Below are 27668 nucleotides of genomic sequence, written 5' to 3'. Positions count from 1 at the left end.
ACAGTTGCTGTGCAGATACGGCCGGAGCAGCATTCACGGAGCACGAGGAGGCAAAAATTAGTCAGGAAACTAATTTGATGCGCCCAAAACTTTCCGGACTTTTAATTACTTTATCGCTCTCATTTTCCTCGATCTTTACAATATTTCACAGTGAACCAGAGCGAAAGAAAAAGAAGGGGGGGGGGGGGGCTTCACCTCGTCTGTCAGGTTCTTTACGGCTCTGCGGTCCCGGATCGAGGAACGAAACCGAGGAAAAGGGGCTTGCGCAACTGTCTTTCATCCAATTAATGAGCGTTGTGTTTGTGCCTCTGCTCATCTTCAGCCTTCCTGATGCTGTCAGACCAGCTGTGGAGACCAACCACAACCACAGCCGCCTCCTGGTTCCATCTCAGAGGATCCACCACCGTTGGAAAAACGGACTTCAGGGTCTTGTGAGGAATTTTAGCCCTCCCAACGTCTCTGGGTTTCTCAAGGTCGCGACCCTTCGTTCTGGCCTGCGGTCAAAATTTGCGCTGAAACTCCGGCCGCGGCGTAGGCGGCCCAATCAAAGTTGGCCGCTCTCCCCCGTAGGAGCGGCCGCCCCCGGTGGAGACAGCATCCTGGAACAGAACATCCTGGAGTCGGGGGGAGAAGAGCCACCGGCGCTCCTCTCTCCGCCTTCCAAGGAGAGCATGTCAGTTCATCTCAACGTGAGAGACGCTCCGCGGGGAGGTCAGGACCCCCTCCACACACACACACACACACACACACACACACAACACACACACACACACCACCACCACTGCCAGGACCAGCTCGGGAACATCGAGGAGCCTGTGGGGGCTCCTGCCTGCTCGTCTCTAACAGGCACCACGGGAACGCCGCGAAGACAAGCAGCCAAACGAGGGCAAAAGACAGGAAGCAGAAATAATTGCCAGCTTGTCACCGCCGCGCGCCAGTTTGTGATTTACACGGGGAAAAAAGGCTCGTCGAGAATCGCCTGCGAAATGAAAGAACAACAGGAGACGCGAAGAGTTGAAGAACTTTTGGTGGTTCTGCTGATAATTGACTTCTTTCTATTTCATCAAACTCGCCTCTCAGATGTGTTTTTTTGTCATCAACAGGCGTGAACATGTGGATTCGGTGATGGTGAGATCTTAAATGAACCCTCAAAATTACTAATTGTGGACTTGAGGACGCTCATCATCATCATCATCATCATTTACACTGGGAGGGGGCAACACTTCCTCCTCCGTCAGCACCCCGTGACGTGAAGAGGGTGGAGCCTCCAGATCAGCACAATGAATAACTTCATACGACGCTTCACCGCGGCGCCGAATTTTGTGACATCTGTGGGAGGGGCAAGGAATCAAGTCCTTGAAAGTTTTGGAAAAACTGGAGAAACTTAAACAAAACTTCCTGAATGGACAGAGGTGAAAATGAAGTGTGAAAACCTGGAGCTCCCAGTCAAAAGGGTCCCTTCGCTGGCTTAAGCTCGTTCACTGGGGCCTTTTTGAGCTGGATTTACCATAATTACAACGTTCTCTGAGCCACCGCACAAAAATGAATGAAAATATGCATAAAGAAGGAAAGAAAGAGACACATTGAGTTTAAGGCCCCCACTGGAGGGTCCGGCCGACGACTCTTTGTGCGATTCTGTTGGCGTTGAGCGAAAACGCCTCCCCACCTTTTCCCAGCATGCATCAGCCCCTTTCAAACTCAGGGCAGAGCCGTGGAAGATGTCTCAGAATTTAATTCGACAAACTTTCAATTCCGCCGTCGTTGAGAAGAGCCGACGAGGACGGAGAGAAGAAAGAGAGATAGCCACAAACACTCATCAGTGGGAAGCACAAGAGAAGAAGAAGAAGCCAATTACCCGGCGTGGCGAAGCCGAGCGTGGGGAAATGCTGCGGCGAGGCCGCCTGCGCCGAGTCCGATAACCCTCCCGTGTCATTCCTCTGTGTCAACCACAACTTTAATCTGCACCTCTGAGGGAAACGCTGCAAGGACGGCAACAACAACCTGCAGCCGGAGAGACCGGCGAGCCTCCGACAGAGGCTGGGGGGGGGGGCAACTGTGGGGCAACAACGGAGTAAAAAAATGGCAAGAAGTAAACACGGCAAACTAAAGTAGCACGGTCGCCTCAGAGAATCGCCACCGGTGCCGTCTGGACTCCAGCCCATTACCATTCACCCTCAAATTCACCAGCAGGTGTCAAAATCACCATTTATTATCAAATATATTCTGTTCTATTTTCCTTCTTCCAGGATTCCGTTTTTCTTCCGCAGATTTGGGGGGGGGGAGTCACTTCTTGTGAATTATTGAAGCGGTCATTAGTCTCTGGAGCTCCATCCTTCCTCGCTGGGCTCCAGGCTCTCATTACGCCATCAGTTATCAGCCTATTATATGCAAATGACTCATCCCAACTCTGGAACCTGTAATATAAAATATATCAATTACACTGACAGCGAGACAAAGACCAGCGAGAGGATATGGAAATACTTCCTAAAGATAGAACGCCGGCACCTGAGGGGGGGAAGGAGGGGAAAAAATACTGCTTAAAAGTGTTGGAGAGGGTTTTAGATCTGAAAGATGAGGAATTATTTTGAGCAATTTATCTTAAATTAAGTATTAATGTGTCAATATTAGATCGCTATTAAGTATTAATGGGAAAGAAGGTTTGAAAAACTGATATTTAAAGAGGAGGGTGGCGGCAGGGATACCGCCGTCCGACTTATTACCGCGCAAATGTGATGTATCACTTCTTCCCCCTCAGAGGTCCGGCTGTAATCCCTCATCCTTCACTTTGTTCCGGGAAAATCTTAAAATAACTTTAATCTTATCGTCAGAGCTGGAGCGCCTTTGCCAGGGTTCCTTAAAATTTCAGGATAAATACGGTTTTAAGCAGCCTCCCAATCAGGCGCAGAGGTCAGAGGTCATCTCGGAGCACGTCTGGAGGGGCGCGGGTGAAGCTATGGAACGATCCGCCCAGATTACAGAGAACATGTCCTTGACCTGCTCGTTAGCGCTCAGCTCAAAAACCATAATTAAACCATTAGAAACCAGCCGACAGCTAATGCTAATCAGCTAATCAGCACCAACATGCTAACCTATGGAAAAATAAACGACATCAGGAAAGGGAAAAAGGGATTTTTCTGATGGTCAGAGAGGAAGAAACCCAATTGTTTTAGTGATCGTTGTGGATCACACTATAAAAAATGTACATAAATTATGAAATAATAGCTTGTGGGGGGGGGGGGGGGTGACTTCACACATGTTCGTTAGTCACGTTAAATAAAGAAGGAAGCATCTGTCGGAAGGAAGCGCTCCCAGAGGAGCGACGACACAATGGGCACCTTTGTTCCAAATAAACCACTTCGCACGCTGACGCGCTCGTTTCGGGAGGAGAGAGGAGCTTTTCCTCCGTTTTGGTCTGATTAAGACGCTCGCACGACAATAGCCAATCAGACGCCGCCGTTTCAGTACGCCGTCAGCGTCCGCTCCAGAGCGTGACTGACGGATCTGACACGCCGAACGTTGGGAACAAACTTTGAGTGAGCGACACGTTTCTGAGCCGGGAGCCAACAGGAAGTCTGTATCCGCTGGCCAGTGACTGACAACGCGATGCTAACGACGCCGCGGCCGAGTCGGCACGGCAACGCCAACGTGGCTGTTGAGGCAAACGCCATGAGCAGACCGGGCTGGTCGGGGTCACTCCCGGACCGACCGTTGGCCGCCTGATTACGCAGTGGAAATGCAGCAAGCGACCGAATATTCCGAGGTTTCCACCCCGGCTCGGCGGCGTTAAATCTATGATCCAGTCGCTGGCGAGAGCAGTGGTCCGATCAGAACATTAATGGCGCCTCTGAATTCTGGAGTCCGGCATCAGAAATTCCCCCTGATGTGGGGGGGGCTGCAGCAGTTCCGGGCATTGGTATTCCAGCAGCTAGCGCGCTCGGATCGATGCCATCGAGCCGCTGCTGCCCAATAAACCAAGCTGTTGTCTCAATCGTCTGTCTCCTTAGTGTCTCTGAAGGACTTTAAAGCTCCTGGAAAAACCTGAGGCGGTCCTCACGGAGCACCTCTGACCTTCCTCACAGACACCGGGGGGTTAAACAGGCCGCATGTTTTTATAACGGGGGCGTGAAAACACCCCCGGGGGTGATGCGTTCGCTCGCCGCCCGACGGATAATCAATGGCAGATTCCTGATCCGCATATTGAGACTTGGAGATGACGGTCCCGCAGCTTCCATCCTGGGTTTAAAGGAAACATCTCCCCCTACCTTCATGTATAATGAGACGATCCGACGGCGGTCTCCCGCCCCCGTGGTCGGATCTGACCAGGACTCCCCAGAGAGGAGCGCCTAACAAGTTCTGAGGCGACAAACCGTCGTCTCCAAATCAGAGAGGACCGGCGGAGCCTCGTGGTTCTGACCTCCTCTAATGGATGAGGAGGAGATGAAACGTGGCCGCCGCCACCCCCGAGAGAACCAGGATTCAGCGGTGACCCGTGCACGACTCCAGAGAGATCGGCGACAGGCTCCTCCCCCCCCCCACGGGAGACGCGCCCGGGGCAGCAGAACAAGAGCTGGATAAGTGGGAATAAATGATGAAGATCTCAGTCGACTGTCGGCTGCTTCTTCCCAAATGTGCCAGAGCCTCCGGGCTGCGACGCCGCGTGGGCCCTGATTGAACTTCAAATACGCAAACGTGGAAAATGTCAGCGCAGACTGGAGGCGGGACGCCGGCGTGGAAGCGGCGAGGGGCTGGAAACCTGGAGAGAAGAGGAGGCGCGGAGCTACGCTAGCGTTGCTCCACCAGGTTGTAAACGTTATCACCCTCGAAAACAGCCCGAAGTGGCGCGGCGGTGGCGGCGAGCGGGCGGGACCCCGAGATGATTGACAGCCAATCGATCAAAAGGTGTCAAACTGCCGATTTGCCGCTTCGCTGTGCGAACAGTCGGTCACGTCTGAGCTGTGTTTGTTTGTTTACGCCGATATTTTCCCTCATTCAGCAACTGATTTTTCTTTAATGATTTGGAAAGTCGCGACGGAGCTGCAGCGTGTTCATGTAAGCACTTCAGCTGAGGAGGTGGGGGGGCGGGGCATGATGGGGGGGGGGGGTCTGTCAGGAGGGGGAGGGGCTTCATGCTAACAGAGCTAATGCTAAGATAAAAGCAAAGACCAAATGATTACGTGGAGTTCTATACCTGACTCTGAGGGACCACTGGGGTGGGGGGGGGGGTGGATGGATGAATAGGGGTGGGGAGATGGATGGATAGGGGTGGGGTGGGGGGGGGTGGATGGGAGGGTTAAAAGCTTTAGTAACCGTCCCCGCTGGTGTCAGGTGAGATTTCTTTTGCAGGCAGCTGAGAATAAAATTGTGAAAGCAGCCAAACTCTTCATGTCGCATTCAAATGCAAATGCCTCTCATTCCTGCCCCCCCCCGCATACACACACACCCACACACTCCCCCCCCACCACCACCCCTAAAAAACCTAAAAAAAACATTTTATTTGCCAAATGACTCAACACAAGGTGATAAAACTTCCCAGCATCCTGAAGGCGACAAATCAACAGTCGCAGCGTGACCAAACAGATGTGTTTTCCTCCCTGTCTCCCCCGTCTGTCTCCCCCTCTCCCTGCCCCCCCCCCAAGTGAAGGGCTCATAAATCCGAATTGTGTCGGAGGGAATCACAGTCGGAAGTGCAGCCTGTTCAGATCTGTCGGAGGCTTCGGCAGCGATCAGTCTCCGGAGGGGCGACGGGATCGTGCGTGGACGTGCGAACGCACTGTCGCACACCTGTGGACGTGCTGACGGCCTCTCAGAGGACTGGAACCACCTCAGAACCTCTGAAATAACTCATTTCGCCGCTTTAATAGGAATGAAACAGTCCAGCGAGAGGAGATGAAACCGTGATTAGACTGTCAGCCCTGAGCAGATGTAAAAAGATCAATGAAGAGAGGTTCTGTTGGGGTGATCTGCTCTCGCCCAGGCAAACACGCTGGTTTGCAATCATCCGGCGTCCTGGATTCATCTCAGAATTACTCAGACGATGCTTTTTCTCAGCCTGGTTTACGCCACCGTGAACCCGGACGCAGCTCAAAATAATGGGCAGAAGAGCCGAAAGGTGCCGAAACGCTCCGGCTGCTTCCTTTGTTTGTAACTGCAGCAGAAGAAGTCACGACTTCAATTAGCACCTGGGAGGAAGGAACCTCCCGTAAAGCTGACGTTCCCATCAGAAGCTGGCTCACGGAGCCCAGAAAGCTCACGACCCCCGATACAGTTTCACCTCAGCGTCACCTGAAACCGTAAAATAAAGCCGGATCCGTAAACGCAGGCGTCAAGTAAAACTTTACAGTTCGCAATTGTACCTCGTAAAAGATCCGGGGTCGGGTGGGGCCAGTTGTAGGTCCTGATGAGCTGCCAGTCAAAGTCGTCGTCTTGGCCCTGCCGGTAGTCGCAGAAGCCAGGGTCCGAGTCCTGGTCAAAGGTGCAGCCGGCTGCGGAGAGGAGAGAACCGCTGGTTAGATGGTTCAGGACGTCACCAGCTAGGAACTAAATTACAGTTAATGGCTGAAGCTGGGGCGGCGAGAACACGCCGCTCCCTGGAAGCCCTCCGCCATTAGCCCCTCAGTGTGAGAGCGCCACGGCAGACACAGGTCATCCGGTAGCCTCGAATAATGAATGACCACGGGGGGGTTCTGCAGCTAACGGACGCTAACAGCAGCGAGGCTCTTAGCCTCTGAAGGGGGCCCGAACCTTGACTGACCTCCAAGGGCCGCATTCACTATTCTACCATTATCACAAAAAAGGGCTTTTAGAGGCAACAGCCTAAAACCTGTCAGGAGTGGAGAGGAAAATACTCCTCTTTAGCTGTTCCAAACACAAAAGTGCACTTTAGGAAATCCAAAAATGAGCAGCATTTGGCTCAGCAGAGAACCTGATGTTTGCTGCTGCTAATGTCGGCGTTAGCCCATTCAAGTCTATCGTTATGCTAATGAATGTTGGTCAGGAGATTAGGATTAGGCTCCGCCCCTTTAATAAAACCCTACTTATGTTATATGCAGTGCATCCTTTTTTCGGTTTATTAAAGCATAAATTTCAAGTCTGGATGCTACCGGGACCGACCGCTAACTCCAAACCCTTTTTCCTCCTGCTGACAAACAAATAAATCCGCTTCGCCACAAACAGCCCTCCCCCCCGCCCGCGGCCGGCCGAGCGTTTCCGGGTGCGTGAGCAGATCGCGGTTTTAATTGCCTCCTGTTTTGAGGGGCTGCTAGTTGTGCCGCGTCGCGCCCGGTTACGCGGAGGCTGAGCGCTGGAGCGGCGCCTGCGGCGGTGGGTCCGGCTTCCGCCGTGAGCCCGGTGGTTCCAGGAGGAAATGTCACCATCAGACACGTTCCACTGACTCCTCATTAAGACTCATCCTTCCCGGCCTCTTTAACTTTTAGCGGGTGGGTTCTTTTTGGAGCCTCCCCCCCCGGGCCGTGTTCTGATGTTTTAAAATCATAAATCAATCCGTCAATGGCGCACATGCCCGAGCTCCGAGAGGAAGCGGCGTCGTCAATGCTAATTGGCCACGAGAGGCGACGCCACGCCGGCGACAACCGCGATGAGAGGCCATTAAATCTAGATTTTGCCTCGTCTTCGTCGCCGCTTCATCTCCACCGGCACAGTGGGCTCCGCTGGCTCTGCTCGGCAGCTTCTCTAAGATCTTCAGCGGGACTGGATCAGATTCCAAACAAGCCTCTCTGTGTTGCTAATTTTAAATGAGGCAGCTGATCACAGTAATCTTCTCTGGAGTATCGGCCGGGATTTCAGCAGACAGCCAGCAGAAGCTGAAGGAGGCCGCTGAGAAGATAATTAACGACGACTACACTGGAGGTCTTGATGCTCCGTCAGAGGGTTTCCCCCAGACGACAAGTCACTTCCTGTTTATGCTTTAAAAACGGTCTTAAATGTCTTAGCATCACCACAGAAACATCAGATATGCTAACTTCTGAAAGCAATCTAAAGAACCCCCCCCCAAAGAAAAACAACAGAGAGGCCAAAGAACCTCTCGAGTCCTCGTACCCACTGGAAACGCTCCATCACCTTCTGAGCAGGACCTACGAGAGTTTCCTCGGCTGTCTGGCTCCAGCATGCGGCTGCAGATGCCCAGACAGGTAATGTGCTGCTGGCCGTCCGGACCTCTGAAAGTGATAACTCAAATTTGGAATTGGATCAGGAGCTCTGACAGATAGCCGGTGTAGCAAGGCTATCGCGTGCGTAATGGGATTTTTTTTTCCTGCTGTCAAAAGAAGCGTGTGCTGCATTTTGGTTCCACCCGAAGGTGAGAACGTGTGAAGCTCCGCCTCCTACGTCCGGCGCACGGCAGCGGCGCTTTCATTAATGAGTCTAGTGCCATCTAGTGGCCACCGATGGGTTCAGCACATCCCGTTAGCAGCGTTTGTGTGTCGCCGGAATCAGGAAGGAAGATCATAACTCACACAAAAGTGGCTCCCAGGCAGCCAGAAGAGGCCCCGGGGGAAGATTAATGGGCCCAACGTGCACGCGGCCTGGAATGGTGGTGATGGAGCCCCGGTCGGAACCATCCCATCCACAACCTACAGCCCCGCGTCGACCACGGCCCACCTGAGTAATGGCCCACGTGGCGTGCACATCATAAATGCGCGGCGGCGGAGAGTTTGGAATATACAAGCCTCCCGCCGTCAAATGAATCCTGGAGAGGCAGAAATAAATGAGGGGGCGGGCAAGGCGGAGGCTGAGGCCGGTGAAGAGCTCTCCACCCGGAGACAGACGGGGGACACGCGGGAGCGAAGCGGGACGAGGATAATGAAAACAAATCACAGAGACTCTCGTGAAAAACAGAATTTCTGAAGGCACCGGACAGCATCAAAGAGATCAAAGCAGTCCAACCAGGACGGGTTCTGATCCAGATCAGCTAGTCGGGGCTTAAATCAACAAACCCAGCCGCCAGCACGCTAGCACGTTTAGCCGCCAGTGACCCGAGTTATGAACAACAGGGAGGGAGTTTACCATAAAGACGAGTGATTGGAGCAGGTCCGGGTAGCTCGCCCCCTGCTGGTGGGGCAGACTAAAGGCTCAGCCTATGTTATTCAGCGCGGGGTGAATAAATCAACGGCGTGGATCCGTTTACTCCTCAGGTGCTCTCACACTCTGCTGATACCACGGCCACTTTTCACACATTAATACTACTTCCTGCACACGTGGACCCCCCAAGGGTACGCCAGACCGGTTGTAGATGGCCGGATTCAAGGCAAGTCTCGCATTCTACCGGGGGGGGCACTCGGTAAGAGAAGGAGAACTCGTCCCTCCCCTTGCCCACCCCTGGACCAGCGCAAACCCACTAACTCGGTTCATGGTGGAGGCTTCTGTGCGCTCCGCTCGTTATCCCCGGCATCAAAGTAAATTCCCCGGCAAAGCACCTGATATTGCGTAACCAGCAGTGCTCTGCAGACACTCGTTTAATCAGAGCTGCTAAGATGGTGCCGCTCTGCTGGGACGGAGGACCGGCGCTGCTCCGCGCCTCCTCTTGTTTGCTGGGAGATTAAGCTCTGCCGCGGCGTGATTTGCATGTGAGCGCACGCAGGCGATGCATCAGGTCTGACAAGTTTACTTACAGAGGCTGGATGGTGTCGGGGAGAGGGGACGGTGGGGGGGGGGGGGGCACGCAGCTGTGCGGCTCATCAACAGTGAGCCAGTGTGAGGAAGAGCAGGGAGAGGAGGCAGGACGCCATCAGGCCCCTCGCTATTTACGATGCAGAGCTGGTAAAGCAGAACCAGAACCTCACATTTGAGAGGAGACACGAGCAAAATGAGCCCAAACACTTTAGAGACGCTAAAGGTTCAGGCTCCACGGCCGAGGACCAGGTGAGGAGGTCCTGCCTCCCTCCCATGGAGACCTACGTCAGGCCCACGGCGACCTTTAACCTCAGGTATCTGTCAACCGGGGCATCCACCATCCACCGGCCACCGTTGCCTCAGTTACAGCGGGCCTGCCGGCCTGGACAGAGGTCAGAGGTCAGAGGACTGAACCCTGACCTTTACACGGTGCCCAGTAAAGTTCTGCAGCTGAACCCATGTGTCTCCACCCCCCATCGATCCTTCCATCCACGGATCCATCTGGAATCTTATTTCCCACGGTGCATTTCTCCAGCTTCACCAGCTAGATTGGGGCTGGGGGGCAGGGGGGCGGGGGGGGGGGGGGGTGTTGTCTCTAAAATTGGTTCTCTATGGTTCCACAGAGGTTCCAGGGCCACGCCGGCCCAGGCTGCTACGCTTTCACAGATCAATATCGCTCCTTTGCATCTTTCTGGCTCTTCAACAGTAGATCGATTGCGACCCCCCCGCCCTGCGTCTGGTTTACCTGCGGGGGCTGAAATAAGACGCACCGGAGCCCGAGCGAGCTACTGGCGGAGGTGAACGGAGGTCCCTGATTGGCTGCTGAGCCTGAATCTCAATAACTTTCTGAGAGAAAAGACGACAGGCGAGCGTTTTCTATCTGAGAGCATCAGCTGAACCGACCCCCCAGCATAGATTAGCTGCCCCCCGCGCGGCCTGATAAAGCCCAGATGGACAGATACGGGCGGAGCCAGAGATAAGCCCCGCCCTTTTGTCCCAGCGTGTCCATTCATTTCACCCCCTCGATCGATTACCCCTCCATCTCCCCCAGGTCCGGTTCGTGCTGCCGATGAAGAACTTCGACCCAAAGTGAGGAATGTTCTCCAGCGCCAGGGAAGGTGGGACGGGACAGATCGCCTCCAAGACCATGGAGACATAGCGTGGGACGTTAGTGGATTAGCGCCCCCGTCAGGCTCTTGCACCCCCGGATGACGGGAACGCTCATCCCGACCCAGATCCACTATTCCGAAGCTTCTTCCTTCACAACCCGTCCTGGCATATCCATCGCGGATCTTCTGGAAATCTGGAATATTTGAACCTAAAATCCCCGCCCGGCTCAGCAGGGGGCTGCTTGTATACGCCAAGAGTGTATTAATGCCAACAAGGTGCCCGTTGCCATGGCCACCGGCCGCTTTAAGCGTCCATTTCCATACGGTAAAAATGCCCACAAACACTTGGGAGCGAGGGAGCGTCTCCGCTGCAGTGTGGTGGTAGTGATGCTTATTCAGGAGGGACTTCATCCTCCACGTTTCCGTGGAATCCATTATGCATCCGGGGGCCCGCGGCCCCCGCAGGTGGTCACACGCAGGGCCGCGCCGCTCCGCTGCTTTTATACGCTTTTAATATTAATTATTTTTTGCATTCTGGATGCAAAATACTGGAGGGGAAGGACGACCGAAAATAGAAGTGACGGTTCAAATGACAACGGTCCCCGGGCCCCCCGGGGCCCCCCGGGGCCCAGCAGCCTCCCTGCTGTCCTCAACCCCACAGACCCAACAGCTCAGAACAAGGTTGAGGAACCCTGGGAGGAAGCTTTTGAAGCAAGGAGCCACGGAGAAGCTGTGCTCTTCCTATTTAGGATTTGAGTCTATAAAGAGTTACAGATGGTCACCGTGGCAACGGTCATGATTCCAAAACATCATCAATCATGATGAAAAGCATCAGAATTTTAAGAATGAGAGATTTTCGACGACCCCGATATCGCACTGAAGCACCGTGGCGCACAACTGAGACCCCACTGGGGCCGGGATTTGAACCTGCAACCTTTTTAATCATCCAAATAGGGTTCTGTCAGTCGATCCGATCCGATCAGCCGATCCCTCTGCTCCTCCTCAGCGCGGCGCAGCTGTTAGCGTGACGTTCCAGAACAACACGCTAACCTCACGTAACCGAACCCGCCGCCACGAGAGGCCCGTCTTTGAAAGAGAGCGGCGCTCCTCGGAGAGAGCGGCGCCTTCGCCTTCGCCTCGGCTTAATTACAGCTCACACCCCCTCCCGCTCCACGGGGGGGGGGGGGGATGTCTTTGATCCAGACAAACGCTTCATCCTTCCGGTGGCGTCGGTAACTCTCTCTCCATCGCTTGTACCAACGCCGGGAGGGCGGGCGAGCGGGCGGGTGAGCGGGCGAGCGGGCGGGCGAGCAGCCTCGTGGCGGCGCGAGGTCGCCGCTCCGCCGCGAGGCTGGAAGTGGCGACGGCGAGGAGCGCCATTGTGTCGGGAGAGGCTTTGCATCCATTATAGGCAGGACTACTTTAACACATATACATTTAAATGAGCACTTGTAATAAGAGGCTTAGCCGGGAGAGCGGTCCATTATTCTGATTAAAAACACGCCGCACAAACGTCCAAGATGCCACATAATTGCCCTTCAAACTTTCTGTCGCCGACCTAATTGCAGCAGGCGGGGAAGGAACGGCGGCTTTTATTTAGAGCAACTCCAATTTCACTGAAGGGAATGAGGACTGGAATGGAGGAGTAGCGGAGGAAGAGTTGGTCCCCACAACGGTCCCGTTAGGAGGGGCCTCGCTATCAAGGGGGCGGCCTGGTAACGACCCGTTCTGGTCAATCCTCCGCCCCTTCTGACGGGATTTCATGGGAAGTTAGTTCCCGGTTCTTTTTGCTTGTTCCACGCTAAACTCCGCCTTTGTTCCGCCACCGCCGAGTCTCCCTCTGACATTTGTTTCTAATTGGGGGGAAAATTAGCTTCACCCAAACAGCCCGACTTTGCCGGGAAACACAGAGCGTCAACGTCGGCCCAATTAGTCCTCATGCGTCGCCGTTCCCAGGTCCCGACCTTTGACTTTCCCCACATTTATCCTCTTTCTCAGTTTTTTGGGGGGGTTCTAAACGCTAACGCGGCGCAGGCTACTTCCAGGAGCATTTATCCCGTCCACGCATGCGTAGCATTAGCCTCCATTTCCAAAACAACCAACCAGCCAGAGCTAAAAAAAAGACCTGAGAGGAACCAGAATGAGCCGGGAGACAATTCCTGACAGGAAACTCGTCCTCTGCAAATGTTAGCGTGATAAATATTATCCTACCGCAGAAGCAAGAAGATGGCGGACTCTGCTTTTGAGGTCTTTCTGGGGTCACGATCACCTCAGGTCAGCAGAACCCGCAACAATCCAAATCCTTCTGGATTAGCTGACGCGGAAAGAAAACAGCTTTTTCCGAAAGGCTTATTTTCGCTGAAGAGAAGTTGCCGCGACACTGAAGGGAAGAGCGATGGAACAAAAGGAACAGGATTTTCCTGAACGCAGCACGCCGTGACGTTCAATCCCCTGCTAATGATAGCCTAGCTTCCAGCGTTACATCAGCTAACCTCTCGGGGAAAATCTGCAGCAATTTGACGTAAATTAGCATCATCTGTGTAAAATCATATTAGCCGAGGTCGGACGGCAGCGAGGTGGTCGAGGGGGAGGAGACGTGAATCGTTTGCATATTGGTTAGCTAATAGCTATATTAGCTAATACTGAGACTGTGTCGACGCTTCATACGAACATCTGGGCCGAGTTAGAGAGCGAGTGGGGCCCTGCAGAGGTTAACCGGAGCCGTTAGCTCCGCGGCGTTTTTATGGCGATCTGTTGGCGTCGGTGCCCATCCACACGGGAGCAACAAGTACGATGGAGAGCAGTTTATGACCCGGTAATAAGATTACAGGACGGGGGGGGGGCGGGCACCGAGGGCCTCATCAATCAGGTGAATCACGGAAGAGCCCTCGTTTTCAAACATCTGCTGATATTTCAGTGACCGCGGGACAAAGACGCTAAACAACGAGCTTCATCTTCCGTTCCGGAGCCAAAATGTTCATAAAAACGGAGCCAGATGTTCATATTGTTTCCGTCGTGAAACGCGACCAACAGCTGTGGCCAACAACACGTTAAACGACGTTCCGATAACGCGTCGACACGCACGTAGGAGAACAGGTGGCTCAAGGTCGGGCGGGGGGCCTCGTTCCAGCGCCCTGACATCCGCCATCAGTGTCGACGGCGGCGTGTGGCAGCGGCTCCTCCATATGTCTTCGGATGCTCGGGTCCTTCCAGGTCGACCGCTAACTAAAAACGACCCCCCCGACAGAAGCCGGGGCGGCCCCGGGCGCCAATGAGGCGTAAACGTTGTGTTCAGGTGCAGCCGATGAGCCTTTTAGCCTTAATCGCATGTATGAAGTGAAAAAAGAAGCTTTTAGCGTTATGGATAGCGCGCGGATGAGCCGCGGCCCCGTCCCAGAGGCGCAGATTAGCCCGACGGCGGCCATTTTCATTACAAGAAGGAGAAACCGGCGCTCTGAGCAGACGGAACGTTTGAGCTGCAGAAACGGGATTAATATCGCAAATGTTTGGTGATAAAAGAAGGTTACGGCCGGATCCTGAGGAATTCTGAGCGCTGCTAACCGCTCGACGCCGCGAGGGCAGTTAGCGCTGCCCAGACGTCATTAGCGATGGCCGACAGGCAGAGAGAGTTGAAGAGTATCGTAATTACGCCGTAATCAGTAAACCCGATAACACGCCGCAGCGGAGCTAAAATGTACCTTCCTGCTGATGAACGTGTGACATCATCACCAACCGACACGACTGTCAATCACCACCTTTTAATTGCTTTAAATAAAACTCATTAAAATGGCGCTAATTAAAAAAAATCAAGTTACAAAAAAAACGAATAAAAGGCCAAACGAGTCGGACGGATCAGCATTTTGTCGACTCGGTGGGAATTAATTTGAATGTGGAGGTTAAAATGTGAACGTTTGATGCCGAGGATGCTGCAGAATTCCCCTCCAGCGGTCGTTCCAAGCACGGAACGCCAGGAAGAAGCCGGACTGGGGTCACCGCTGCCATCACGCCAGCTGCACAGACCCTTGATCACCACACGGGGGCACCGAGCTGAACCTCACGTCTGTCCGAATGACTCCCTCGGCGTGAGCGCTAACCCGCTGATCAAAGCTAACCCGCTGATCAAAGCGTCCTCGATTGTGCTGCGATTGCGTCCGTGAAGACACAGACGATCCTTTTGTATTCGGAGGCCGTCTTCAGAGGCGCCGCTAGCGGTTTTAAAGAGGAATCAAAGACAGCATTAGCGCAGAGCCTCCCGGGGGCTAACGAGGCCTCCGTGTGGAGGCGATCTGACCGCCGCCGAGACAAAGATTAGCTCCATCAGGCGACTCCGCGAGAGCCGCGTCGTGCATGTGGACGCACGCTTTGCTCCGGGCCCGGGCTTTGATTCCGCCAAACCGATCCCAGCGGGATGATCCGTTTTTTTAAACAAATGTTCTGGGTTCTTCTTCCCGGGCTTTTATTAAATGTTAAACGATGCAGATTAAACCACACAAACAGTGTCAGCCCGGTATCCCACAATGCATTTCACCAGCGACACCAGCAGCAATGGCACAGAGTAGCTACGCTAAATTAGCTCCGAGCATCAACTCAGTGAAAACGGCTTTATTCTTTGACGTTGCTATTTGATGTGGGGGGGGTGGGGGGTTCAAAGGTCACGACCCCTGAAGAGAGCATGTCACCTGTCTGACGAGCGACGCCATCGTCTCGCCGCCCAGAGTGGCGTCATTCATTTTTAACGCCAAGCACAACAGAAACGCTTCGGTTTTCCTTTGTTGCGCCATCAAACTTTCACAGCCTCAATTATTAACGTCGCTTCCAGCCTGGCACGCCGCGGCGTTCCGGGGGAACGGGAGGCGCGAGAAAACAGGCTTTCTCGGAGTCAGACTCCAGCCTCCGTGTTTGCTACACGTGCTCATTCATATTTTAAAAAAAAACCTGTTGGCAAAACAAGATGAAACAAAAAGCAGCTACCGAAGTGGGTCTTTACTGATTTGTGAGCCGCCGTCTTTCAAATAAAACATGATCCGAACTAGCGCGCTAGCTCGGCGCACCGCGAGGCGCATTCTTATTTTAGCCGACATTAAAACCGTCAGTTTATTCGTCCCTCTCGCCGACTGCTCCCGCTGATTCACCGGAGTGGCCGTTGAGCAGGTGGCCGTACGCAGCGGCCGTTAGCATCGGGCTCAAGCGAGCGCGTGGACAGTCTGGACACGGGCTGAACAAAGGCCAACGTTACGACAAACGCCGCGGGACTAAAGTGGCTCCCGAGCATGTTGTAGCTGCTAAAACCTCATTACATTACGGCGGCGGCGCCATTAGCTTTCGCTGGAGCAGAGACGGTCAATTAGGCACCTCGCTGCAGTTAATGCGGCGTTAATGCAACAGGCCCCGTTAAAGTGCCTCCGTACGTGATCGCTCTGACACAAATACGTGGAAAGAAAGAACGTTCCTCTTTTAACGTGGACTGACCTTTAAGCTACACGTAGCACTTGAAATTTTACCCTGTTTTTAATCCTCTTTAAAAGGTTCCACACGTTTACCAGTGGCCGGCGCTAGCATGAGCTGCAAATGAGTTCTAAATGCTACCAGCTAACCGGGTCTTTCCAAATGCTTGTTATGCCTGTCTAGCATTAGCTCACAATGCTAATGCTCCTCCTGGAAGTACAGCTCTATTCCCGGCTGGAACCCAGACCAGAGCTAAATGGATAAAGCCAAACCCCCCACAGAGCCGGAACATCCGATTCCCCGGTTTGAGTCGCAGCTGACACCTCGAGAACCAGGAATTATGGCTCGCGCACATCCGTCTGCTAACGGAATCATCACCAAATAGCGTTAACATCACATCATCTGCGTAGAAGCTGGTCGGTTCGCGTGTTGAGGAAATTAAACACGTTGACGCCACGTGTGAAGCTAGAAAAAAGGCTTTTTGTCGCTTTTTAATTATTATTTGGTTACATTAAAATGTCAATAGAGAGTTAGCTAGCCGCGGGCTGATTAATTGAGTATAAACAGAAAATAACAACCAGGGGTAGAAAATGTGGGCCCGACATAATTAAATCTGCATGAAAATTAGTTCATTAATTACCTGGCATAGAGAATAATAACAAGTGTCTCGATAATTAATGATTCAATTCCTTTTCAAGTCAGGACTTTTCTGCTTCCGTCACCGGAAGCATCGAGGATTTTGTGCTGTTCTTGGTTTGGAGCCAAACTGGAAAGCTGTTTTGTTTTTAAATTCTAGTTTAACTTGGAAAATGTGTTTCCACAGTCAGGCAGGCTAGCTAACGGAGGCTAGCTAACGGAGGCTAGCTAACGGAGGCTAGCCCGCTGTAGGCTAGTTCTCCAACCTTCAAAGCACTCAGATTGAGCTTCACATCCCATCTCATCATCTGGGAATCACGTTTACCATTCCAGAATTTTGGGGTTGAAACCCTTTGGTGCCTGAATTCTTCAGAGTTTTCCTAAACTTGGGGGGGGCCGGTGGGGGGGGGGGGGGCGTGAGGACGCCGGCGTTCCAGCTGGTCATTTGCATCGATGCTGCTGTCAGCTAAAGTGTCTCCGGGGTAACAAGTCTGCGTCCTCACACGAGCAGAGGGATGAAGGACAGGGACGGTCCCCAAAGATCTGCCCCCCCCCAAACCAGCGCTTCCTGGCCTCACCCCCCACCAGCTGTACTGGAATTATTCCACCCCCCGCCCAGGTTCATCAGAACGGAAATGAGAGCTGGAAAACATTGGTGGGGGAGAGAGGGGGGAGAGAGGGGGGAGAGAGGGGGGAGAGAGGGGGGAGTGGGGGAGGGAGGGGGGGGGGTGATGAAACCTCGGAAGTTTCTCCTGCAACGATGCGTCGCTGTGTACAAAAGGTAATTTAGCCTGAATGGAGCAGCGGGAGCCGAGATTTAGAGGCTACGCAATTCCAGCAGGTAGGTGAAATGGGCCGGGGGGAGGAGAGTGGGGGGGGGGCAATGAGCCTTTTGATGTACTCCGCTCTGACGTTTATGGAGTGCAATTTGAAAAAAAAACATGCATCTATTCAAGGGGAGGCGGTCGGAGTCGCACAGAAACGCTCTCACGCGGAGCGGCGGGGGCGCGGTGTTTAGCTAGCACCTGCGTGCGCCCGGCAGCAAATCAAACGCACCTGGAGGCTCGTCGGCCGGCTGGATTCATACATCCCATCTCCGGCACCATCTGCTTCCCTTCGTGCTGGGAAAAACCTGCTTCCGTGGGTGAGGAAGTGGGTTCGGGTTGTTGTGTCTCTGTGCTCTGATCCTCCCGGGATGTGAGGAATCACAGACAGATTAGGGAATAATGCTCGTTATTATTACGATCCCGCTCTCGTTTTTGCGCTAAAGCCCGATTCAGGAGGTGGGATACGGGAACTCCGCTCCGTGACTGCGCTGAGCCACAGGAAATCAAAACCTTCCCATCACACAATCCCGGTGGAATCAAAGGATCCCAAAACAAACCTCGGAACCAACAACCTACTGGTCCAGACCGGCTCCATCCATTCCGGAGCACAGATGAAAATCAAGACTCCGGAGAGGTCAGAGCGGTCGGCGGTGACCCCGGAAGGATCAATACCGACCTCACGTCACACCAGAACAGGTGATTCACGGGTCACAGCTCGGTTTTCCCAGCATTCCCGGCTCAGGAGCGAGAGGTTCCGTTTACGAGATGTTTCTCCCAACATGCTTGTTAGGGGATTAAAGTGGTTCGGAATCATCAGCCAAAGGCCGCAATGGTTCCAGGAAGCAGCGAAACTGCCGTGTTTGGCGAGTCCCAGATCGCCTGAGACATGATCAGCAAACAACGGCGAGAAGCGCCGCCATCTGTGCCGCGGTTCCGCTTCCTCTGGCGGAAGCTCGGCCGTCTGTCTCCTCCTGCGGGACGAGCAGACGCGTCCTCGTATGGACGGGAGAGAGAGCGAGCCCTCGCTCGTCCATCTCCAGCCGCTGGATCCTCACTTCAGAAAATCGTTAGCGGCTTTTCTTAAATCCCCGCGGTTCATCAAATATTTACCTGATTCCGCCGGCAAGGTGCCTGGGAACGGCGGGGTTATTTTAGGGCGGGCGGAGACGCCTCCCGGGGCCCCGCGGGGGCCCCCCCCCCGCCTCTATTAATCTCTGTCACGCGCTGGGCGGCCGACCTGTACCTGTCCAGCTCCTGACGGGCTCTAATGGGAACGCCAACTGGATTTATGGATATCCAATAGGAGCCCAGAGGCGGAGCAACGCATCGACCAATTCTTCTGGAAAAACAGGAATTAAATCAGCCGTTCGGTTTAAACATCTATCAGAGCCCAGCGGGCAGAGAGGACACATCTCATCTCTCAGGGGGACGATCTCGCGGCACGCTAGCTCACGCTAGCGCTCACGCTAACGTGAGACCAGAACAAATTTTCTTTCAAAAAAAGCTCATTTTCAAATCGATGGTCGACATAAAAACCCTCGTCTCGCTGCGCAGGAGACATAAAATGAGCAGCAGGTGGACAAATAGCCGTTAAAGTTTACGGCCCTCGGCGATTTAGTGTTTAATTAACTTTGATGCAGACTGACGCCGTCTGTCGGGGACGAGCAGGCGACCCGGAATCTGGAGAACTTTGGCACATTTGCTCAGTAAAAAGTGGCGGCAGGAAAAATAAACACGATCAAGGAACGAGGTCGACGGATTATCCCCCCTTTTGCCCCCCCCCTTCTGATGGAGGGGTTCAACAGAGCCGCCCACTCACGTGCTAACGCTCAGCAGGGGGGCTCGAAAACTGCGTCCGCGCTCCGCTAATGACTGGATTTCTTTTCAGTCTCACGGCAACCGAGGCCCACGGGACCTCCGCCGAAGGACAAACCGGATATTTTTCCTGGTAATGATGCGAGCGGTGGAGGCGCCGGACAAGCTAGGAAGCAGCGGAATAAATAGCATGTTAGCAACAGGTGCTGCCTCCCGTCCTTGGAGCGGGCGGGCGATGGCGACCGTCGCCGCCAGAGGGCCGGACGCCGGCCACGCGTGTGCGTGTCCGAGCCAGAGACGTGCCGGTTTTATTAAACTGGGCTATTTAACGCGGGCTAACGGGGAAGCTTCCCGCCATGGCTAGCCCGACAGCGAGGCGCAACATAAACGGGATGAATCCCACTCAAACGCATCGGGCGCCACTTCGTGAGCGGAGGAGTAATTAACGGAGACGGCGTCCGGCGCCGCCCATCTCCAGCGGGGGTCCGTCACAACCGAGGGGTAAATTAACGACCTGCTAACGCGCTCCATCTGGCCGCGGGCGCCCGCCAGGAAAGATCGGCAGGGTTCCTCCACGTGATTTACGACTCGGATCCATCCGCCGTGCGTCTGCCGCGTTTTGAGGCGGGTTCGCTGGAGAACCGAGGTCAAAGGTCACCTAAAACTAGACACAGCCTGTTAAATAATGCACCTGCGGTCCGGATTAATGCGGAGCCCAGCATCCCGACGCTCCCGTCCCGTTAGCCCCCCCCCGGACAGACGCTCCTGGAGCACTGAAGTGGATCTCTGAGAGGAATTAGAGCCTCTTAATCTCCTTGGTCGGTGTTCCACATAACGGGGAGACAATGGCGATTCCAGCAAAGAGGACGATTTCACACGGTCAATATAACAGCGGCGCTCGTTGATGGAATCGTTCTGAGCCCCGACGCTCCCGACGGGCTCCACACGTTCGGGATTTTTGCCTGAGAGAAGCAGAAAGATCCCGAATGCGAGGAGGTCCAGACGCCACCTACAGCCGAATTCTTTATGTCCGCATGCTTTGGCACAATCAGCCAGATGCTTCGGCGGCGATTAGCATGTAGCGTCAGGCGGCATCTTGGAGAAACGCAAACCTCAGTCCGTGGGGAATGAACGGATGCTATCTCCGGTAATCCGGGATCATCCGGGCCCTGATTGAGGTAAGAGCCTGTGCATTTCTGTGCATCGCCCGGGCCTTTTTAGCTCGCCAGACACATTAATGCCGTCCATGCGAGGGGAGAAACTCGGGGCCGCGGCCATAATCCTCCACCAAAAGCTGTGTAAATAACACGGCCGAGGCTCGCGGGGGGGTTAGCATAGCACAGCCGCACACCCGAAACCGGCTGAATACAGTTTTGGCATTCATGAAAACAAAAGCTCGCAGGATTCAATCAGTGGGAAATGATCCAATTACAATGCGGCTGCGTGTGCAGTCTTTGTGCGGAGGCACCCGCCCCTGCGCTCGGAACGCCGTCGGAGTGCTGACGGCGTTCCGAGGGGCTGCGAGCGGAAGCACGGCGCAACATTCCTGACTGTTTGTTTGGCGTGTTTCCCTGCTGCCGCTCCGTCACTCCGGCTCAGCATCAGAGCCGCTGACGGAGACGGTCTGAGTGACGGGCCGGGACATCCGAGAGGCGCGGGGCCGGTGGGCGCGGCCTGTGGGCGGGGCCGGTGGGCGGGGCCGGTGGGAGACGACTTAGAAAGAGCAGGAGTAAAGACAAAACCTGTCGAGTGTGAACGTGCGGGAGGAAGAGAGGCGCCTTCAGCTGTTCCTGTTTTTTAGCTAGCGCGGCGTGAGCTTCTGAGACTTCCTGCTGCTCGGATCCTCAGAGCTTTCCAAGACAGTTAAATAGGGTTTGTGTTGGTGGTGGTGGTGGGGGGGGGGGGGGGTCATCGAAATGATGCCGGCTAAGCAATTAGCAGCTAAAGGTGCTTTTAGCATCGGTAGAGGCTAAGCTGTCGCCTTTCCCTTTGTTTCAAAGGGAATTTATTCAGGGAGAAATTTGCTGTGGCAGTTCTTAAAGCAGCTAAGGCGCAGCGACTGATCGCTATCCTGGCTAAAAGTGTGCCTAGCCTAGCTCGTAGCGGGATGATAACCCGGTTACTGGAGTCAGGTTAAAGGAGGTGTTTGGCTGATATGGTGATCAAATACGCTGACCTGTCGCCGCCATTCATGGGCGAGCTGGGCTCCGTTAGCATCCTTTAGCTGCTAAGACTTGCTAGCCGCCCCCCCCATCCCCGTCAGCGGCTGAACTCCGTGGGAAAAACGTCATCTGGAGGTTTTTTAGGAGGATTTCACTGATTTTTAGTGGCATGTTTTTGTTTCTGGACTTTCAGCCTCTCACCACCATTTCACAAACAATAGAAAGAAAATTAGCATTAAGTGCTATCGGACCGGAGAGTGCGCATCGTGCTGCGTGCCAGAATTCACTGGCAACACGATAAAACCCTGAACTATGTTTTCATAAGCTGCCGGCCTGAAAACGAAGCCTTTAACAAGACAAAAGTGCATCCAGTCGGGGGGGATCTGACACTCGGTTTGTTATTATGCAGAAAGCAATTTGCATCGTAATCAGGCCTCCTCCGATACTTCGGTGCGCTGCCTTTTTTCTTGAAACTTATTTTTTGCAGGTGGATCTTCTAAAGCTTCTAAACTCAACATCAAACATTTCTGTGATGAATCATTGAGGACTGTTCCGCTAGCTTGTAGTTTTATTACACATTCCTTTGGTGTGACTTGCTAACACAGTTAGCTAAATTGTTTCTTCCTGTGATTTAATCGTTCGGGGCTTATTACGTTAGCAATCTGCTTTCGTCAGCTAGCTTGTTTTTTTCATTATTACCAGCAGAAACGGCTAAAATGACGAATGTAGCCTCAGCAGGAAGAGGCTATAAAAGCTATTTTTGATGGATCTTTACCCTCAAAACAATAACAAAATCTTTTTGTGTGTTTTGTTTCCAAGTTTGAAGCTAATTATTGTTCCTGCGCGTCGGCTCTCAGACGAGCTGGAGCCCATTCGATGTGACGTAAATTCTAATTTATTGTTTCTAAACGATGAAGAACCATTTCATCCACATTAGCTGCCCACCGACGTGGTCACCTACCGGCAGGTAGGACAGAAAACCCGGCAGGACCCGGGGGGCCCCGCTGGACCGGAGCTAAAGTGTCATATTCTGATCTATTTTCTAAGCTGATGAGACTAAATATCATCATTCAGTTCACTTTGCTGTGGTAGATGGATACAAATGTTTATACTCCTCCACACACACACACACACACACACACACACACACACACTCGTCTAGTCTCATCTCCAAAGACAGGAGAGGCTAAGCCCCGAGGATAGCGGGCAGTCAGCTCCACGTCTTCCTTCATTCCGGCAGCGAGAGCAGGAATGAGAGTTAAGACGCTCCGGAGACACATTCTTCAATTCGACCGATTGCTTCTACAAATACACGCCGCTCCCTGCGGAGCGCCGCGCTCCTCCGGAGATACTCGCTGGAATTTACTAGAACATCAGAGGGAATAAGAAGAGCAGGGATGGTGGTGGGGGGGGGGGCCCGTCACCAACCTGCCTGTGGAGCGTTGCCTGGAATAAACCCACACCGGCGACGCCTCAAACGCGGTTCCGCTGCCGTCTGGGGACCTCTGAGCCCATTTAGGCGTCCCGACGCCTCCAGGACGCTTCTAATTAGAGCCGATTGTGTACGAGTCACCCACAAATCCGGTAATTTGCTCTCTGAGAAGGCCGATGCAGCCGGCCGGCGGGGGCGCCGCTGAGCGCCAGCTCGCTAACGAAGCGTCGCCGCGCGTCGGAGCGGGTTTTTATTTTCCTGCACGACTGGATAGAAAAAAAAGCTGCTGTTGAGGATAAAATAACAACAATTTTCTCATTTTCCACTCGCCGCTCAATAAAAGTGAAGGACCGTAATTATCATCGGTATCGGGAAGATGCTAGCGACGTAGCAATCAGCGCAGATAGCGCCGGCGTGCGTGAAACACGTCCTTTTGTGGGTAATCACGCGCATTCATGCAGCGGTATCTGCAATCAGCTCTGCTTGTGCTATTGGCTGAAGTAATCACGACCATCCCTGACGGCCGCCGTGTCACGCCGGGGGGGCCGGGGGGCGCCGGGGGGCGGTCCGCACGCAGCTAATCCATCTTTTAGAGGCGGCCTTGTTTCTGGAGCGTTCCGACACACCTGATCCGACAGACGTGCAGAACCAGGGGGGCTTCGGTGCTGCTCCCCGATAGGCTGAGCTATGCTAGCTCATGTGATTCTGTGGACACTGGACTTTACAGCCAAGGTCACAACAGTCCAGGAGAGAACGCCACTTCAGGACGGCGTCCTTGAGTTTGTCCCTCCATCATCGCCGACCGTGACGCGGGACGGGAGCGGCTCCAGCCCTGACCCTGACCCTGACCCTGACCCTGACCGCGACCGTATCAGGTCAGAGGCAGAACCGTTTGTGTCGTTGGAACAGGAAGTGAACCCAGAACCGCCTCTGCTGCAGCTGCTGCAGGAACAAAGCGGCTCCCTCGGGTGTCTTGAAAGAAGGCCGAGACAGAAGAGGGCCAGGAACAGAAATCTACCGCGCTCGCTTTCCCAGATCCCTCAAAAATACCGCATGAATGCGCTCCACGTGGGTTATTCCAACAAAGGGAATTACGCGCACCCGTTGGGAAGCATCTGTGGGCGAATGCGTCTCGATAAACGAGCGGTCGGGACGCCGGACGCCGCGTTAGCGACGATCCTCGCCGCGTCTCGCCGCGTCTCTCTCTGGCTGCTGTGGTGGCGGTGGTCCCACACGCGGAGCTCCGCCACAGGGCCCAGGCAGCTGCACACAGAGCCCCCGCTGTGCGTGTGCTCGGACAACCAGCCCTCTATCTGCGGGGGGGGGCACTCATCTATCTGCGGGGGGGGGGGCACTCATCTCCCACCACTGAGCGGCTCTTTCATCAGCGCGGAGCCGGTGCCACCCATAGTTGCCCAAGCCTACTTTGGATGTCTCGCTGCCGTCTTTGTTCCTGTGGCTAACTCCGGTACCGTTTCTGCAGTGATGGCTGCGTCTACCCCCCCCACACACACACACTCCCCCCCCCCAGTGTGGACTCTGATAATGAGTATTCAGCTTTGCTCCCCTGCTCTCGTTTACTCTGCGCTAGCGTGCTTCTCCACCGCGGTGACAGGGGCTTTAAATCCTCCGGCTCAGCCCGACGGCTCCGCTGCGTTTACCCACTGTGCTGGAATAAATCTGAGAGCCTCCGGTCCTGCCTGTGAATGGACCAGTGTCCCTAAAAGCAAGTCCAAGAGCCCCCCCACACCCCCCACGCATCGGTCCAGCAGCAGCGGACCCAAAAGGCCTTCCTCTGGCAGGGTTAGCTTCTCTTTCCTTCACAAAGGATGATTTCAGCCGCCTAATCAAGCAGAAGAAAAAAAAAACCTCCGCGCTACCCCCCCCCCCCCAACCCCCCATTCCCCACACCACCATGAAGATTTCACATGCCAGTGGTTCTGTTCGCCGTAACACGAAAGGAGAGGTCGAACATTTCCTCCCAAGCATATTTGAAATGTCAGGATCATTAAGACCGACTGTCACCCCCCCCACCCCCACCCCCCCCAATGTCATCATTACAACTTCGCGCCCGCAGAAGAACCACCGCACGCTTCTTTCTGTTGAAACCCAACAGGATAAACTCGCCGACTCCACAAACGGGTGATTTCGGTGACAGAATCGGGCAATTAGCGCACGCTCTTATTCAGGCCCCAGGCTAGGTCAGAGCTGATGGCAACGCAGCCTCTTGTCCCGCGCCTCCACCAGCAGACAGTCGGCGCCGTGACCGACAAACCAGGGCCGAGCCCTCCGGCGTTCCAAACCAAGCAAATCCCAGTGAGATCCAGTGAGAGCGGAGTGAGGGAACGCTGAGCCGCAGCAATCAATGCTAAAAACTGCCAGCAATCAGAAGCTAATGCGCGGCGGCTCGGATGCTAAAACAGCCGAGTGCGCGAGCGGAATACTGGCGCATTTTGTGTTCTCGAAGGAAAGTAAACACAGAAGAAGTGTTCACGAGCAACAGCACCACGAGTGATCTCTCGTGACATCACTGCGCCCGCTATTGCACGCCGTGGCTAATAGCGCTAGCGGCAGCAGTGAAGAGGACTAATGGAGGTGGTCAAGTTTTAAAAAACCTTTCAGGGCCACCAGCGGGGGAGTTCGTGCCACCGCCGTCGCGCGCGTGCACTTGTTCTTTTCCCCTCAGCCAAGCGCGTGTGTCCTTCACCGCGCACGCTTCCTAAAAGCGAGGCGGCTGTGCGGCGGTGAGCAGCCGTTGGCGACCTCCATTAAGGCCCAAACAAATCAACTTAATGAGGCAGGAGACCACTTAGAGGAGGATTTACAGAAACCCACCTGAAAAACCTGGGAACGTTAGCCTCCCGCCGTAGCCTAGCTAAACTCTAGCGCCCGGACAACCAGCTACGCTAACCCATCATGACTGTAACCTTCTGCTTGTTTGGTCTCCACAGACTCACCTCAGCTTGTACTGTAACCCCCCCCCCCCCCCCCTTCCCCCCCAGCAGTGGAGCTTTTAATTAAACACCGACAACACCTGAGGTCAAATCTGGCGCCCCTCAACGTCCTCGCCGCCTTTAAAGACAGAAGAAAATGGAGCTGTCATGTTTGGCAGTGGTCCTAATCTGTACCCCCCCCTCCCCCCCCACCTTCACCATCACCACCACCCCCCACCCACCATTAATTGCTCCACCCTCTCTAAACGCGCTCATGTGGATACTGACACGTACACACATTCTAGCGGCGGCTCTGCTGCTAGCGGCGCTAAAATAAAGGTGTGACTGATTCCATTACTACAAAGCAAGCGCGGCCGTAAATCACTTTCCACCGTGCCCCCCCCCTCCCTCCCCCGCTGTGATTGGCAGGTTTAATTAACGACGGGGCCCTGCGTCCCGGCACAAAACTGTGCGACAAAGTTGGCGAGTTATCCGAGTCTGACGGCGTGGGTGGATGGGGGTGGGGGTAGTTGGGGGTGGGGGTGGGGGGGTATGAAAACAATACGCAGCCTATTTTTGAGTGCATATAATTAAGGTTTTCTGGGTTGGGGGGCGGCGGCTACACAGAGAGGACTGACAACAGCAGCGCTAACAGCTATTAAAAATGGCTAAAATGGTTTTGCTGCTTTTGTCCCTTCAGCCACATTTACGTAACGTTATGTGTGTGGACTCAGCTCGCCGGGTTAGCTCGCTGGCTTAGCTCGCCAGATTAGCTCGCCAGGTCAGATCGCCAGGTTAGCTCGCCAGGTTAGCTCGGCCTTTGACAGCGGCAGCAATGGCGGAAAAGGCACAAATATCAAAGACTTTTTCACAAACATCAAAGCAGCAAACTGACAAACTTTGCCCACAGTCGGGAATCAAGAAAACCGAAACATCGCGTCATTTGATGCTCCGGCGTCCTCTCGGGCGGAGATCTGAGGGGGCTGGCGATGAGCTCCACGGGCGTCGGCGCTTTCTCCACGTCCCCGTCACCTTTCCAAGGTCAACGCGGGGGCGGCGGGATCTCATCCGGCTCACAAACAACATATGTCCTCCTGGTTCCCAGTGTGTGCTGGTGCTGCTGTCTGGGTCAGCCTCATCATCCTCTCCTGTCCTATTATCGACGCGGCGCCGCCACAGCGGCCGCGGCGCCATCTGCTCCGGCTCTATTGAAGCCCAGATTAGGGGCGTAGGAGGGTGCGTGTTTGGGGGCCAATCATGAGACACCCCCGGCGGAGCCTTTCACTCCTACAAGGTCAGGCGGAGGGAAATGAAAGGCGATTTTAGCCGCAGCGCCGCTCACCTGCGGGATCGATACCGTCTGTCCACCTGATCCGACTTCTGCCTCTTTTCCTCTGAGACCCACCTGACGGGTCGCGGCTATTGAACGGGTCATGTGACACCCTCAGAACAATCAACGCGCGTAAAAACACGGCGGCGTTCGACCCGGGCGCCGCAGCACGCCGCAGCACGCCGCCACGCTATCGCGCCCGCCTGACTCGCTGCCAAAGGCGCCGCCGTGAAGAGAAGAAGCAGAACGGGCGTCGACGTGCACGCTAAAGGAAAGGACAGATGGCAGAAGGAGGGAAGGTGGTGGAGCGAGGGAGCGAGGTTCAAACCCCAACAGGAAGTCGCGTTTATTA

General features: G+C 54.3%; 1 protein-coding gene across 8 annotated transcripts in view; it reads right to left on the bottom strand.

The window, feature by feature from the left end:
• LOC130518183 (receptor-type tyrosine-protein phosphatase U-like) overlaps positions 1-27668 on the bottom strand; it is a 72710-nt gene that overhangs the window by 40778 nt on the left and 4264 nt on the right. For all 8 annotated transcript variants that reach the window (XM_057020584.1, XM_057020586.1, XM_057020581.1 and 5 more), the window contains exon 2: positions 6354-6482. In XM_057020584.1, the coding sequence (XP_056876564.1) occupies positions 6354-6482 (129 nt within the window). The remainder of the gene's footprint in view (positions 1-6353; positions 6483-27668) is intronic.

Source organism: Takifugu flavidus, chromosome 21 (genome assembly GCF_003711565.1).
Source record: "Takifugu flavidus isolate HTHZ2018 chromosome 21, ASM371156v2, whole genome shotgun sequence".
In the NCBI taxonomy this organism is placed as follows: Eukaryota; Metazoa; Chordata; class Actinopteri; order Tetraodontiformes; family Tetraodontidae; genus Takifugu; species Takifugu flavidus.
Note: the sequence above shows the minus strand (reverse complement) of the source record. Positions and strands in the feature narration are given on the sequence as shown.